Genomic DNA, 15,832 nt, shown 5'->3' with positions numbered 1-15,832 from the left:
ATAGTGCACGATGAATCATAAGTACATGGTTCATCTATAAGCACCCCATACACAGAAACAGTACATTGTAGTGATGAGAGTGTGAAAACAGTCACATATGTTCTACTCTTGAAAACAGGGGGAATTAACACGTTTTCTTTTTTTTTCTCGCACCTCTATATTCCAAGCACGCTGCCCTCCTCTCTATTCTGTGCTGTTTTTCAATACACTGAAAGCAGCAGATAGAGCTGGAGAGCCCGGCTCCACCGCAGTACATTTTGCATTACATAAAACTCACTTCACCCCATTTGTATTCACGGAATCTAAAAATACAGGGTTTAAAAACTTTCACCATAATGACTCTTGTCTCTGAAGGGGGCAATGCTGGAGGCACTGCGCATAAAAGCCAAAGTGCTCGCGCATTCAGAATTATCCGGCTGAACAATTTAGTATGATCAACAGGAGGCTGACGGCACACTCTAGACCTAATACATTAGTATACATGTTTAATACATTTGAGCATTAATACATTTTGGCATTCATTTTGGCACTCTTACATTGATACTTGGGAAGTGTTATGTGTCTGTGTGTGAAAATTAATTGTGCTGAAAGGCTGAAAAAAGAGTCGATGCTATGGCACTGTCACTCAAATCAGCCGTAAAAAATGGAAATGAAATGACTGTCGGGTGCATTAGTGTTAGGGGAATCATTCTGCATACCATGGTGATGGTGTGTGATTGGTCTAAACCTACATACTGATAACTGTGGCATAAGTATTTTTGGAAAATGAGAAAGTAACACAAGCAATTGCCATGATTTACAAGAGTTATTATATAATTATATAATATATAATAGTAATTATATGGTCCTATTCCTATTCAATCAGTCAACCAGAAAACAAATCTATCTTATAATTACTTGGAAGCAAACAAAGATATAGTAAGTATAGTTAACATCAACAGTTAACAGTTGTAATATAAGCCCTATTTAAAAAATAGCTCAAATAGCCAATCTACACATTCATAATATATCACGGTGAGATGCATTATGATGAGCTTATAAATCTGCAATTTCTTTAATTTTTGAAAATCTTTTTCAAACCTAAAAAAAAAGCCCAAAATAGGGACAGCAAGGTTAAAGTGGTTTAGGAGAGCTGGACAATTAGGGACCTGCAGAGAGCAGTATCGTAGAGATGAGCATTTTTGAACCCTTGAATCCTAATCTCTGTAGCACACTAGCGGAGAAGAACAGACAACAATGCAACACAAAAGAAGAGGACACAGGATGCGAAGTTGAATGGTTAGAGGTTAGTCTCGTTAGAGAGAGCACTCACCGATTTCTGTTTCTGTTTAGCTGGGCCACCTACATATCGTTCCACACACAAACCCCACCAGAGAAAGAGCAAGACACATGAAAAAACAGACACAAAAAAGCACAACACACACAGAGCACACTTTGTTATTTACATGCTAGTTGGATTAAGAGGGTGGTAATTGGGAGAGGAGCTGTTTATTGACTAAACAGAGACCATTATAGAAATATTGACAACATCTACTGTAGTAGTTCCAGTGGAAGAGAAATAAAAATGTTAGACTAAAATTGCAGTGGTTTCAAGAGCGTACACGCTAGCGCAGCGCCTCTCCCAGTTGACGTGCACAGAAACAAACATCCAAACATAACTCAGCGTTTCCACGGTAACCATAGCCTGAGGGTCCAATCAGTGTTAGATTGAGAAACTGGCAGCAGCAATGGGTCAGTTGTGAGCAGTTAGTCAGAAGCAGGCTGTAGAGTTCATGAGACCTGAGCACACCTGGGGGACCACTAGAGGGTGGGGCAAAGGGGGGGGGCCTAGCGTTACCTTCTTAAAGAAGGGCAGTCGGTGGGCGTTGGCTTGTGGGGACGTTACGCTGCCCGACGTGCCCTTGGGGGAGCGAGGGTCACCCTGGGGCTCAGGGGGCTCCTCGGCATCCAGGTCGAGGGGGTCAACGTCATAGTTCACTGTGGACATGTCCACGTGAGCTGAGGGAAAGGGCAGGGCGGCACGTGGAGAGAGGAACAGCAGGGAAAACAGAGAGAAGAGAAGAGAGGAAGAGAGAGAGAGCAGGAGGAGGAAGCAGGAAAGTGAACAAGGATGACGAGTAAAAAACAAAACAAAGGTTGAAAATTAAAAAGGGGAGAGAGTATAATAGAAAGACTGCGTGTGAGATGCGTCAAAAAGATACAAAAATGAATAGAAAAGGAGATGGTACTGCATGGAGAGAAAAGGTCACAGGCTGAGGATCTAAAATAAAACAGAGCATGATTTAAACAGGAAATAACAGTGACCAGAGATTGAAGAAATGCAGTGGAGTTAGATGAAGCCAGGAGTGAATACACTGTCTGCAGGAACAACAGAGTGACGCACTGAATCTGAGGCACAGCAAATGTGACATAGAAAGAAGAAGAAGAAGAAGAAGAAGTAGAAGAAGAAGGAGATGATGATCAAGTGCTGAGGAGAAGCGCTGTAGCCGGGGTGGGAGTACATATGTGGTAGTTTGTGGGGTAAAGATTGGCATGGGGGATTGGCAAGTGTGTGGACATCACTGTCCGGGGATAAATCCTACCAGCCCTGCGTGACTTTGGTAAATTATAATGTCGAGAAATGAATTCACTGACAGGTCACTGTTATCACTGTGTAAAAAAAAGGGAAATAATAAATCACCATTCCACAGGTATCTATGCATTAAAATAGATAATGCATCAACTGATTTGTATTCAGTGTTCAGTTCAGTGCCTCCATTGTTAAACTACTTAACTTATTCACGACAAGTTTCAAAATGATTTTGAAAATAGCAAATCTAGAGGTGCTGTAGATATGCTATTTTCAAAATAATTTTGAGGTTTTTAGAATTGAACTTGCAAACCTTTGCCAATAATGACATGCCACATGTAGTGACGTAAAGTGGTAATGTGGTGACGTATCAACAAAATGAATTAAAACGTCAATCGAGCTTGATGAATCTATTTTGCAGTTCCCTCTGTCCTACCCCTGTGTGTACATTGAGCAGCGGCACTGTGTCTCAGTGCTGCACACACACAGTTGATCAGCTTTAATGATTGGAGTCCATTCCCAGCTCTATTTCAGTCCAGGCTAATGACAGACCTTACCTTCTCTCACTTCCATAGTACACACCGACAAAGACGTGCCGTGATTCATCATCATGGCTGACTAACTATCCAATTACGATCTATTATCTAGATCAGCCATACTGGCTCATGTCATCTCTCTCCGTCACTCACAGAATTATACACAAACCGACACATGCACGCACGCACACACAGTACAGTACAGTGACAAAGGGTGACCCTTAAGCTCACCTGTGCCAGGAGGGGTGGGCCTGCGGGTTCCTGTGGCAACATCCAGACTGGAGCTGCCTCCAGATTTACTGTGACAAAAAACAGAGAAAAGGTTAGATGACACTAGAATTAACTAGAGCAGTGGTTTTCATATCAAGGCCCATTATTTATTCATCCACAGACCACCATTTGATGAGATTTAGTCTCTCAAGACCCAAAACCTCGAATATTTTGATGTAATTGGATAAGATTTTGTCCACATAATTCCACTCTGTATTGACGTTGGGTAGGTACCATAGGTGAGATAACAGGCAAAAGCTGATCAAAATAACAATTCTCCGGGTGCAGTACTTAGTTTAGACTAGTCATTGGTTAGAAAGTACTGCACCCACCAACTCACCGTCATTTAGCTGCAGGGGACCACCTGGAACCCCCTCAACAACCACGGGTGGTCCCCGGACCACTGGTTGAAAACCACTGAACTAGAGGTTTGCGGCACGTGCGTGCACATGCATGCATTCATGCGTGTGTTACTGTGTTTGTGTGAGAGGCAACGGCTGTCGCCTTATACCTGGAGCTGAGTCGGTTCTGTCTCATCCTCTGCTCTTGCAGTAGACGGGTGTTCTCCAGTTTGACGGGGCTGGGGATAAAGCCAACCTCACAGCCTTCCTTCACCAGACGTCCAATCCACCAGTCGTTATTGTATTTCTGCATACAGATACACAGACACGTACAGATGAGCATTAATGACCTATAACCGCGGTCAGTACCACTGCCTCTTCTCGCTTTATTGCTTTACACAGTAAAATCACCAATGTTAATGTAACTCAATTGATGTGGTTCCATCTGTACAATTTCTGAGTTACATTAACACTATGGATTTTACAGTGTAGAAAAACACTAACGCAGAATCATGAATCATGTACAAATCAAACCAGCTTTATTTATGGATCAGAACATAATGGAGGGTCCCACCTCTTTGATGTGCAAGAAGTCTTTGGCTTCAAAGGATATGGCCATGCCCTGAACAGGTACGTCATCATTGGGGCCAGAGTTGTAACCTACGTTTGTCCGTACAGCGAATGCCACAGGTTTGGTCTGCAGCAGTGAAGATCAAAAAGACATGTTAAGCATGCAGAAAGAACAGCTTCCAACAGTTGGAGAATTTAGGGTGCAGTCACACTGAACTTTGATTCTGCCTATGCTGCAGATTCTGGCATTGCTTTTCAATGGGAACGGAGTGTGTTTTTAATTCTTTTCAGAAAACCGCGAACAGCAACAAACTGCTGCGTTCCCTTTGAAAAGCATTGACAGAATCCGCCACGTAGGCAGAATCAAAGTTCGGTGTGACTGCACATATAAACTATAGTATACTTCTGCGTAGAAAGAAATAGCAAATAGCAAAAATAGCTGATCTACCTAACGAACCTAACATGATTTATCTGAATAGTTATTTTTAGTTAAGATCTTTCAAAAAGGTTGGAAGGACCTCAGTTTTCTTTATCTTTTTAAAAAAACAATGTCAAAGGACCTTTAATCAAACACTTTTAACAAATAATGACACCCCTGAATAAAAGCCACCGTGTGATAATGGTCAAACAGGAGTGCAGATCCTGATCTCTGATCTGACCTTGGCTTTCTCAAGCGTGGCGAGGGCCTGCCTGTCGGCTTCCTTCCTCAGGGCCTCTGGGTCTTCCTCCAGAGACACATCCGAATCTGACGGCCGACTAGTATAGGAGTCTGCAGAGCCCTGGAGAACACACATACGTCACATATTATGCAAATAGATTAAGGTGGCGTGGCTGGCGCTCTACTGTTGACAGTATGACACAGCCTTCAGCAAAGGAACATAGATGTGTACTCTGACAAATGTTTCACAAGGGGGTATAGCTCAGTGGTAGAGCATTTGACTGCAGATCAAGAGGTCCCCGGTTCAAATCCGGATGCCCCCTCTATTGTGTAAAAAATCTATTATGACAAACAAATACACACACAGTAGGGGAGCGGACTCATGAACATTTGGGAATAATTTCACAGGTTATGGTATTATAGCTCTTATCATACATTATGTTTGTGTGTGTGTGTGTGTGTGTGTGTGTGTGTGTGTGTGTGTACATCCTAGTCCCAGGCCCAGGGGACTGCGACACTCTAGGCCTAAGCTACAGGCTAATGATGCAATTTAGATTGGTGTTTTTATGGTTTGATAATTGTGTTTTTCAGTGTTTTGTAACGTGTAGTTCAGAGGTGCCCACACTTTTTTGACTTGAGAGCTACTTTCAAAATGACCAGCTCAACAAGATCTACCAACCAAAAAAATGATTATACCATTGCTGAAAATAGTTTAAAAATCGACCTGAGGGGGCTCTGGAATAGCGGCGCTGGCGTTACATATATTCAATCAAGTCACCTTAATTCAAGATTCAAGGCAGATGCCAAAAATATATATATATTTAAATTAAATATTCTTTAGGGCCATGTCATGTGATCTACCTGCACACTTGCACAGCCTTTGTGATCTACCTTTTGGGCACCCCTGGTGTAGTTCATGTGACGTGCTGCGTGCTATGTAATGTATTGGTGGCTATGTCGGACAGTTTAATTTAATTTTGTGTTTATTACGCTTTCATGTGTATATCCTGGGTTTAAATAAGTTATATTGTGTTTACTCGTAAATCAACCCCACACCCCAACTGTGAGGGGCAGTAAAAACAGCAAGCAGACCAACTGAAATCACTTCACGCATGAAAAAACATACAGTATGTCAGGTGTGTGTGTGTGTGTGTGTGTGTGTGTGTGTGTGTGTGTGTGTGTGTGTGTGTGTGTGTGTGTGTGTGTGTGTGTGCGCGCGCGTGTGCGCATGCGCATGTGTGTGCGTGTGCGTGCACTTGACTGTGTGTGCGCATGTGTGCCAGGTTCCACCCAGGTGGAAGAGCGCATCACTGCTTGCCTGGCTGACATCTCACAGTGGATGTCCTCCAACCACCTCAAGCTGAACCCAGACAAGACTGAGCTTCTCTTCTTCCCAGCTAAGTCCTGCCCGATGCGGGAGCTAACTATTTCCGTAGACAACGCCCTGGTAACGTCTGTCCCAACAGCCAGGAACCTTGGTGTTGTCCTGGACAGTCAGCTCTCGTTCAAAACTCACATCACAGCTGTCACTCGATCCTGTAGGTTCACACTCTATAACATACGACGAATTAGACCGTTCCTCACCCAGGAATCATCCCAGCTCCTAATCCAGACAACAGTCCTGTCAAAACTTGACTATTGTAACTCTCTCCTTACTGGCCTACCGGCATGTGCACTGAAGCCTCTCCAACTGATCCAAAATGCCGCAGCTCGCTTGGTCTTCAACCAGCCAAAATTCTCACATGTCTCCCCCCTGCTCCGCTCCCTGCACTGGCTCCCGGTCGCTGCCCGCACAGAATACAAAACTCTGATGTTGGCATTTAAAGCAACCAAAGGTATGGCTCCCCCATATCTTGCCAGCATGATTGAACCCTACAAACCCTCCCGCGCACTCAGATCAGCCAACGCAGGGAAGCTGGAAGTACCCTCACTAAAAACGCCGGGACAACGCTCCACACGTCCCAAACTCTTCTCCCTTCTGGCCCCAAAACTGTGGAATGCACTTCCCGTTGCAATCAGAACTGCAGCATCACTCCCGATCTTCCGCCGTAGTCTGAAAACCCACCTTTTCAGACTCCATCATGGCCCATAGCACTTACCCTACCCCCTTAGACAGCACTTCTTAGACTTATATAGCATTTGAAACAGACTTATAGCATGTCATGTAGACAGCACAATAAGTGCATTGTATGTAGTCATAGCACTTCATAGTATATATGTACAGCATAGTATAGCACATATGTGTAGTTTATATGTATAGTGTCATTATATAGATATGTTCTAGTTATAGTTTATATGTATAATGTCATTATATAGATATGTTCTAGTCACGGTCTTAGCTTACGCATGTTTCGCGATAAATGCATTTTGTTACATATGTGATGTATTCCCATGCTTTTTGTTCTTGCCTATTGTAAGTCGCTCTGGATTAAGAGCGTCTGCTAAATGCCTAAATTGTAAATTGTAAATTGTGCGATAATCACTCCATGCTTGGAGCCTGAATTGATCATGTGTTTCCTTGTGAGAGGATTGCAACCTAAATCTAACAATGTACAGCCTAGCTCATAATGTATGGGGAGGAACTTGTGAGTGAATCCACATTATGAGTCTGGCCAATGCCAGGCTACAAGTCCTGTATTACTAATGCTGTAATAATGTCATGAACGCCTCAAGAGAAATATGAACATCAATATGAACATAATCGTATTATTGTAAACCAATATGTTTTGTTGGACTACAAGCAACAGCAACAAAATCAAATGAAAAGGGACTTGACCACCTTGTTGTGTGCAAGCTGGCTCACAGGCAATCTCATGCACATTGATGGTCATCGGAGTTGGATGAGGAGGGCATACAGTTGGGTGCCACCGATATTGTCCCTTATCATTTGACCCATTTAGGCCTGACCTCAACATTTTAAAAAATCCTTCTAAATCCTCCAGTTTTCTGAAATAAATATTTTCACGATTTTTCAAAAATAGCAGACCTACAAGCTCGTAGCGCGCCACTCGGTGGCGCGCTATGAGCTTGTAGATCTGCTATTTTTCAATAGCTAAATTATAACATAATGTTTAAAACACCAAACTGTCCTTTTGCGCAGATCACGCAAACCTCGGCAAAAAGAAAAGGACAATATCGATGGCCTCCAACTGTATGTTGATTTAAACAGTTACTTTGTTGCATGTCAAATTTGCTACTCCTTTGCTGCGTTTCACTCCCCATCTCTCTCCCCATTTCCTGTCAGCTTACTGTAAACTATCAAATAAAGGCAGAAAAAGCCCCAAAAATATCTTTTAAAAAGATGAAGAAAGGCATGAGGTGCTAGGTGTGTTTCTTTCATGTTGTGGTGACAGCGCCGTGGCGTGGGGATGTCAGTGACACATAATAAACAGACGACGGAGAGAAGCAGAGATAACGGCTCACGGCTGTACTGGTTTATAATATTAGCAGAGTTATAAATTTATCATGAAGCGGTTACGGGTTTCCAAAGCTTCCGTCAGGCATGCTGTGTAACCTGATGCTCTCTCTTGGCTGACCCTAAACCGCCCATACCACACCATAACAAACCCTAGTCTCCGGAGAGCCTAAAGTGCTTCATTCATCCCTAGTAAATTCATTTTACTTAATGTTAGGCACTATCTAGTAGGGTTTCGTTTAGTTACATTTAATAGGCATGCATTTTGTGTGGTTTTATTAATACACTAGAGCAGTGGTTTTCAACCCCTTTCATATCAAAGCCCGTTATATATTTCGGCATTTGAGCCACGGATCATCATTTGATGTCATTTAGCCTCTGAGACCCAAAACGTAGAATATTTTGTTATCGTTGGATACGATTTTGTCCACATTTCCATGCTGTATTGATGTGGTACCATTAGGAGAGATAACAGGCAAACATCCATCTTCTAACTCTTGAGAGTGTAAAATGAAAATGTAGTTTAATTTTACGCTCTCAAGAGTTAAATCTATAAGGCTCCATTTAGCTTCTCAGACCTCCATTTGGTGTCCATTTGGTTACCAACTCTCCATCATTTAGCTGGGGACCACCTGGAACCCCCTCAAGGACCACTGGTGGGCCCGGACCACTGGTTGAGAACCACTGCACTAGAGCTAAGCTTAGGTGATGTTAGTACCCTATGGTACATTTGAAGCATAGGTTTGGTACAGTATGGTTTAATCAGTCCATTTTAGATGGAAAATTTAGAATCTTAAGCATGGGTTTGGTGTGGTTTACAGTACAGTAGTTAATATTTTAGATAAGATTATTTTGTATAAGCATGTTACAGTGTGAATAAGGTTAGGGTTAAGCATCTGACGGGCGCAATCAGATAAATAAGCAGAAAACAAAAAGAGCAACCGCCCCTATCGTACAAAAATAAATATTGCACGATGACCTGTTCTACAGTGCAGCACTGTGAGTCAGCGAAGCAGTGTGAAGCGTTTGAGCTTCACGTTTATATAACAATCCCACTTCTTTTCTTGTCTTTTCTCACTTGCTTCTTTGAGGTGACAGACTGCCTGCCACTTGTGGGAGGTGCTGACAAGAATGTGGACAGCTGAGTGTGCCAGAAAGGAGAAATGAGTCATTAGGTGGGTTTTTTTGTTGTGCTTTTTAAATAGAGGTGAGAAAGTGCAAGGATGATGACATACACCATAATTGTATGTAATGACGTTTCAAAACCTCCTGAGTCCTGCTCGTGTGAAGCGCCCAGACACCTAAACGCATGCTCAATGAAATGCATACGACATCAAGGGTTGGATCTGCTGTTGGTAGGGCTCCATGCCTCTGCTTTTGTTTTTATATCACCCCCCTGGTCATGATCACTGACATGTTTTATGCCAGTCCCTGGTCAGACTTAAGTACCGGTATAGGCTTGAATACATCTAGACTGATACTAGTACAAACTAATGTTTGATATTTATGTTTGATAAATGGGGGGTGGCAGTGGCTCAGGAGGCTCCTCCCATGGCAGAGTGTCGAAGTGTCCTTGACTAAGGGGCTGCCTTCACGAGGACGTCGCGGGCTGTTCCCCGCCTAAGTTTTGTGAACGATATAAAACTTACTGCGTCTACATTGCGGTTATGTTAATTATGTACGACATCCACTCGAGACCGGTAAACTGCTTTGTTTTCAAGATAAAGATGCAGTACACATGGCTGGCCTGCAGATGGCCACAAAAAAAAGAAAAAGCTTATTCTAAAGGCTATATGAAAGCGTTGGTATTTCACACAGGTGTTGCCAAATAACTAATTATCTTGATCAGATGCGCATATGCGTCATATCAATTTAATGAGCAGAGCAGTGCTGCTTCTCTCTCTGAGTCTGCACACACTGACTGACCAGCTAAAGTGTATGCCATTGCCTACTAAACCATAATATATGACAAACCTTGGATTAATTCTTCTGAAAACAGCAGCAAGCACAAAGTAAGTGTGAGAGAGAGAGAGTGTGAGAGAGAGAGAGAGAGAGAGCGAGAGAGAGCGCGCCCCTTCTATTTTTTAACACGCAGCATCTCTCTCTCTCTCTCTCTCTCTCTGTGACTGACTGCGACGCGGTCAATAATATATAGCATAAATAATAGGCCAAATATAACACTTTCCCTCTATCTGTGATCAGCTCCTCACGCACAACTCCTCTCTCGTGCATGCCTGCTCAATCTCAACAACGGTTTGCATGCGTGCGGGCTGCAGATCGGCTATTTTTGGAGAAGAGATTTATAGACATTATGTGCAAATATAAAATAGCTGTGATACTTATATGTAAGTGGTTATGGTGAAATAAACCATTAACACTGGTTAGTTTGGAGGGGCGAGGGGACTATGACATCACCGTTTCAGCAAATTAGGCGGCATTCGCTGTACACACGGAGACGTGAAAGTCGCGTCTCCAAACTTTCCCACTCTGGAAGGTAGTTTCAAAATTAGCCGTTAAAGTCCCCCAAAACGCCGTCTCCGTGTGACAAAAAGGGTAGATCGGCTAATTACTTGCCCCAGAAACACCGAATACGTCCTCGTCTGTACAGGCCCTAAGACACTGTAACTGCTCCCGATGAGCAGGTTGGTGCCTTGCATGGTGTCCTCCGCCATCGGTGTGTGAATGGATGAATTGTAAAGTGCTTTGGAGAAAAGCGCTATATAAATGCAGTCCATTTACTATAATATTACCCTGTCACTGGGATCCGGATAAGAGGTTGAAGATGGATGGATAACGTCACAAGTTAATTTAATTAAAATGTATCTTAATCATATTAACCATGGTGTCTCTATTTTGGGCAAACTTTGGGCAAATTCTCTATTTTGTGCCGTGATGCGACTCATTGTGAGCTTGTAGATCGGCAATTGTCATTAATATAAAGCATATAGGAAATCGTTTTACAAATCGAACCCTGACAACATCACACCTAAACTACAAACTCCAAATAGCCCTTTCTGGAGTAACTTGAGGTAATATTGTTTAACACAAACACACAACACAAATAACCTCTTCCCTGTTCCTCAAATACAACCTCTTAAAGGATGAGAGATAGATTCCCCATATATTCACAAACATACTGAAGCCCCGGAAGAACATGAGGGGGCTAAATATAAACACTGCAGGGCAACCTGCCACGACAGACAAAAATACTCGTTGTACTGTATGTCAGAAAGTTAGCGAGATATCTTTTCAGTGCATTTGTGTGTGTGTGTGTGTGTGTGTGTGTGTGTGTGTGTGTGTGTGTGTGTGTGTGTGTGTGTGTGTGTGTGTGTGTGTGTGTGTGTGTGTGTGTGTGTGTGTGTGTGTGTGTGTACACTACAGTCACATTAGTGCGGAAAAATGTATTTGCCTTCTGTCTCGTCACTAACCATGAGTCTCTGTATGTCTTAGAATGAACGACCCATAATGTTGATTCTAGCACAGCCACCTGTCCTATCAAAGCACTCTGTGGCTAGGCAACAACAGACCGAACGCAGACACTCCCTGTTGCCAAGGCAATTGTTAGACTTCGGGCATCTGTTAACAGTCCCCACTTCCTGTTTCATTTTACAACTCAAACACTCCCAGCATTGTGCTCACATATCACTAGAAGTAATGCTGTGTATGACTGTGACATGCTGCGTCTAATGAAGATAATGACATCCATCGCCACTTACCAGCTCTGAGTCATCTTCTAAACCATACAGGTGCATCTCAATCCCAACATGGAGCGGCAATTAGAAAAAGGTCAATAAACCTTGCGGGGGAAAGCCACAGGATGTCACTCCAAGACAAAATTAGCTTGAAACCACAAAAAGTAAGACAGACTCCCGAATGGCAACAAGTCTGTGAGGCAGCAAAACTCAAGAGTGAGAAGGGGAGGGATGGGCGATCAACCTGTGTGTGTGTGTGTGTGTGTGTGTGTGTGTGTGTGTGTGTGTGTGTGTGTGTGTGTGTGTGTGTGTGTGTGTGTGTGTGTGTGTGTGTGTGTGTGTGTGTGTGTGCTGTTTATGTGTGTACATAAACTGCATGCGTGTCACTGACGTACATTACTGTTAATGCAAACAAACAAATGAAATGGTATATAAATAGAGAAGATGAATAGACACTTTAGACAGCATGCACGCACGCACGCACAAACACAGATGCATGCAAACATCACGCACACACGCACGCGAGTCTGCGCACGCACGCACGCACGCACACGCACACGCACACGCACACACACACACACACACACACACACACACACACACACACACACACACACACACACACACACACAGGTGGAGATGAGTTTAGTGGTATGGTACAAAGGCAAGACTGATCAACTCTTCCTTTCCCGCTTCCCCCTACTCAATCAGTGTTAATGCAATTGAATTCATCATTTCTTCACCTTCCTTCCCCGAGTATAGCTACATCAATCCCTATAGTTCATTCTCTCTCTTCTGCCCTCTGTCAATAGGGTCTGTCTCTAAATGAGTTGCTTGCTTCACTTCACATACAGCTCCTGTTCAAAATAGCTACAGGCCACCTGACCAACAGAGCCGGTGTCCTATTGGTTGAACTAGAGTAGATAGTTACCCCTGTAGTGTCATAGTAACCATTACAGTTAACGAGACAGAGGAAGAACGGATTAAATAGAGCATGACTTGAACTCTAGCGCTGTCATAACAACTCTCTTTGTGTCTTATTACAGAGACAGACAGACAGACAGACAGACAGACAGACAGACAGATAGAACTGTTCAACTGGCAACCATTGAATTGGCGTAACTGCTGTGAGGCCACACATTGGCCACACTTTTGGCCAATTGACCAGGGTGGGGTTAATTGGATAAAAAGACGTGTAGCCTACATAACAAAATATTTAAACAACTTAAAATCCAACAGATTATGGATTAACTGATCGTCACAAGTTATAAAACGTACAATGCAAACTATTCTCAGCAGTGCAACAACAAACACAAGGTCCTATGGGTGATTCAGATTCATATTTATCATCTGCGACAATGACTGAGCACCAGCTTCCTCCCTCTTCTGCACAGTGGCTGCTACTGCCACAAAGTCATACCTGCTTAGCTTTGAGATTGAACATGCTGCAAGATAAGAGAGAGAATAAGCAAATCGAGAACAAGCAAAGAGGGTGGGACAGCAAAAGACAGTTACCCTGAATGATGAAAGTAAGAGTCTACCCTCAGCAACACCACCATCACAATTTATGATGTATTGACGGCCTCCACTGGGAAACTACATTTTGAAAGCGTTAATTTGTAGTTTGATGAAGAAATCTACATCTGTTTTTAGAAAGGATAAATGTGTTATAATGACGATTGACTGACGACAATTAAAATAAATATTAGACATTGATAAATAAAAGGCAACCGTACCAAATTCAGTGGCTAATGAAGATTTTGATTAATGAACAATTTACGTCCTTCTGTCTCGTTTTAGTCATTGGGTCACCCTGTGGCCCCGGCCATAGACATTAAACATCACACAGGTAGAGAACACAAGCTGCCTGCTATTGAACCTGATTGCATTGTAGTCCAAAAACCCAGTCTCAGTTCTGCTGTATTTTCACCAATGTCCCCTGGGTTAGCACATTGAATTAACAAAACACAGGTAACTAATACCTGATGAGTAAATGAGTCAAGCATTTTTATTTTTGGCAAGCGACATGCCGTGCAATGAAGATAGATTAAACTAAACAAAGGAAGACACAATAAAACTACCAACTGGAGATTACCAACTGGAGACAAAAGAAAACGTATATAATATATCAAGAGGAATGGTCAAGGAAGAGATTTCACATGTGATGTTCATGGCCAATGGCTGCTCCACTGTGTAAATGTGCCCTGCTCTGCTATCACATTGTCATGGCAACTAGTAGTCGGACAGTCACAGTGTCACTGGGAAATATAACTAGTATTCGGACAGTCACAGTGTCACTGGGAAATATAACTAGTAGTCGGACAGTCACAGTGTCACTGGGAAATATAACTAGTAGTCGGACAGTCACAGTGTCACTGGGAAATATAACTAGTAGTCGGACAGTCACAGTGTCACTGGGAAATATAACTAGTAGTCGGACAGTCACAGTGTCACTGGGAAATCTAACTCAACTAGTAGTGGGACAGTCACAGTGTCACTGGGAAATCTAACTCAAAAGGTGCTGATAGAGAGCTAGAAAACATGAGTCATGGACAGAGGTGAAAAGAAATACCCAGATCCACAAGCCAACCAAGACAGGATTTTAGTTTTAGAAATAACAAGTCCTTGCTGATTATTTTTTTCTGAAAAAGAGGGCAAACAGGCAAAAGCAAGAATACAATAAAGGATTACAAAAACGTTTTTTGAAATAATCATTCCTTTTAAATCACCCGCTTCGAATGCTAGTATCAACCCATAATCACCACCAGGTTACTCATCAAGTAGGCTCTACTGGAGCCTACTGGCTGTGATTAGGAATCGCTGAGGTGAAATTACTGCCGCCGAAGCAAAAACATAGTGAAATTGACTTACGTGGCTGGTTAAGACTGAGACAGGGTTAGGGTTAGGGTTAATAATAGTCGGACAATGCGACCAATGCCACGTCGGACAATGGCTGACAACAACAACATCTCCGCTCCAGTGGCTCCATTAAATGAGCTTGATAAGTAACCTACTGGTTGATATGGGTTGATAACACTCAATTAGCTATTTAAATTTATTTCGACCATTGTATTTATTGTGTTCTCTTTATTTCGGACTGACTCGGTCCTAGGTCATAGTGTCACTACTAGACTAATGAGATGTCTAGAACAAGCCAGGTCCTTCTGGAAGAGGGCCCTCGCAGAGAAAGAGACGCCCTCGGAAATGTCAATGGTGCTGGGATAGCCAGGCAGGCAGCTCACATAGCAGCGCAGACCGCCAGTCGGACTGGAGGTCTAATTAAAAACACAGCGCCGCACCAGCAGCTGTGGCCCAGCCCCAAAATGGAATCGCTCAATGCAAGTGAGAATGGAAGATCAAAAGAAAGCAGTGGCCAAGGAGATATCGAACTGTCTACTAGAATGACAACAAATAAAGTTTCCTCTGTTATGTCGGACTTACGCCATCTACTCAGCTTTCGGTATTCCATTTCATTCATTCACACAGTACACACACAAGTAAGTGAGCACACAACGACCCATTCACAAGTTCTTCCAGTTCAGTCCTGGAAGACACTGTTAAACTGTACAGCCTGTATAGGTTCAACCAAATCTTTCTTACCAACATGGGCCTGCGAATCCTCTCCGTCGGATCCATGTCGTTGGCCACGCTCAGCGCACCACGGCAAACCAGGGGGCCACAGCCAGAGTCCACAGAGATAGAGAAATGTGTGCGTGCGTGTGTGCGCGCGTGTGTGTGTGTGAGATAGTGACAGCAAGTGTGAGTAATTTGTGTGTCTCGC

General features: G+C 43.1%; 1 protein-coding gene across 1 annotated transcript in view; it reads right to left on the bottom strand.

The window, feature by feature from the left end:
• Positions 1-15,832, bottom strand: part of cacnb1 (calcium channel, voltage-dependent, beta 1 subunit) — a 28,291-nt gene that overhangs the window by 12,335 nt on the left and 124 nt on the right. Inside the window, exons 1-6 of the mRNA XM_079521491.1 lie at positions 15,652-15,832; positions 4,946-5,065; positions 4,291-4,413; positions 3,887-4,023; positions 3,337-3,404; positions 1,838-1,998 (exon numbers count right to left, since the gene is read on the bottom strand). The exon at positions 15,652-15,832 is cut by the window's right edge and continues 124 nt beyond it. Coding sequence (XP_079377617.1) covers positions 1,838-1,998; positions 3,337-3,404; positions 3,887-4,023; positions 4,291-4,413; positions 4,946-5,065; positions 15,652-15,687 — 645 coding nt within the window. The 5' untranslated portion in view covers positions 15,688-15,832. The remainder of the gene's footprint in view (positions 1-1,837; positions 1,999-3,336; positions 3,405-3,886; positions 4,024-4,290; positions 4,414-4,945; positions 5,066-15,651) is intronic.

The sequence above is a fragment of the Electrona antarctica genome, assembly GCF_951216825.1.
Source record: "Electrona antarctica genome assembly, chromosome: 14".
Lineage (NCBI taxonomy): Eukaryota > Metazoa > Chordata > Actinopteri > Myctophiformes > Myctophidae > Electrona > Electrona antarctica.
This window is presented reverse-complemented; position numbering and strand designations above follow the sequence as displayed.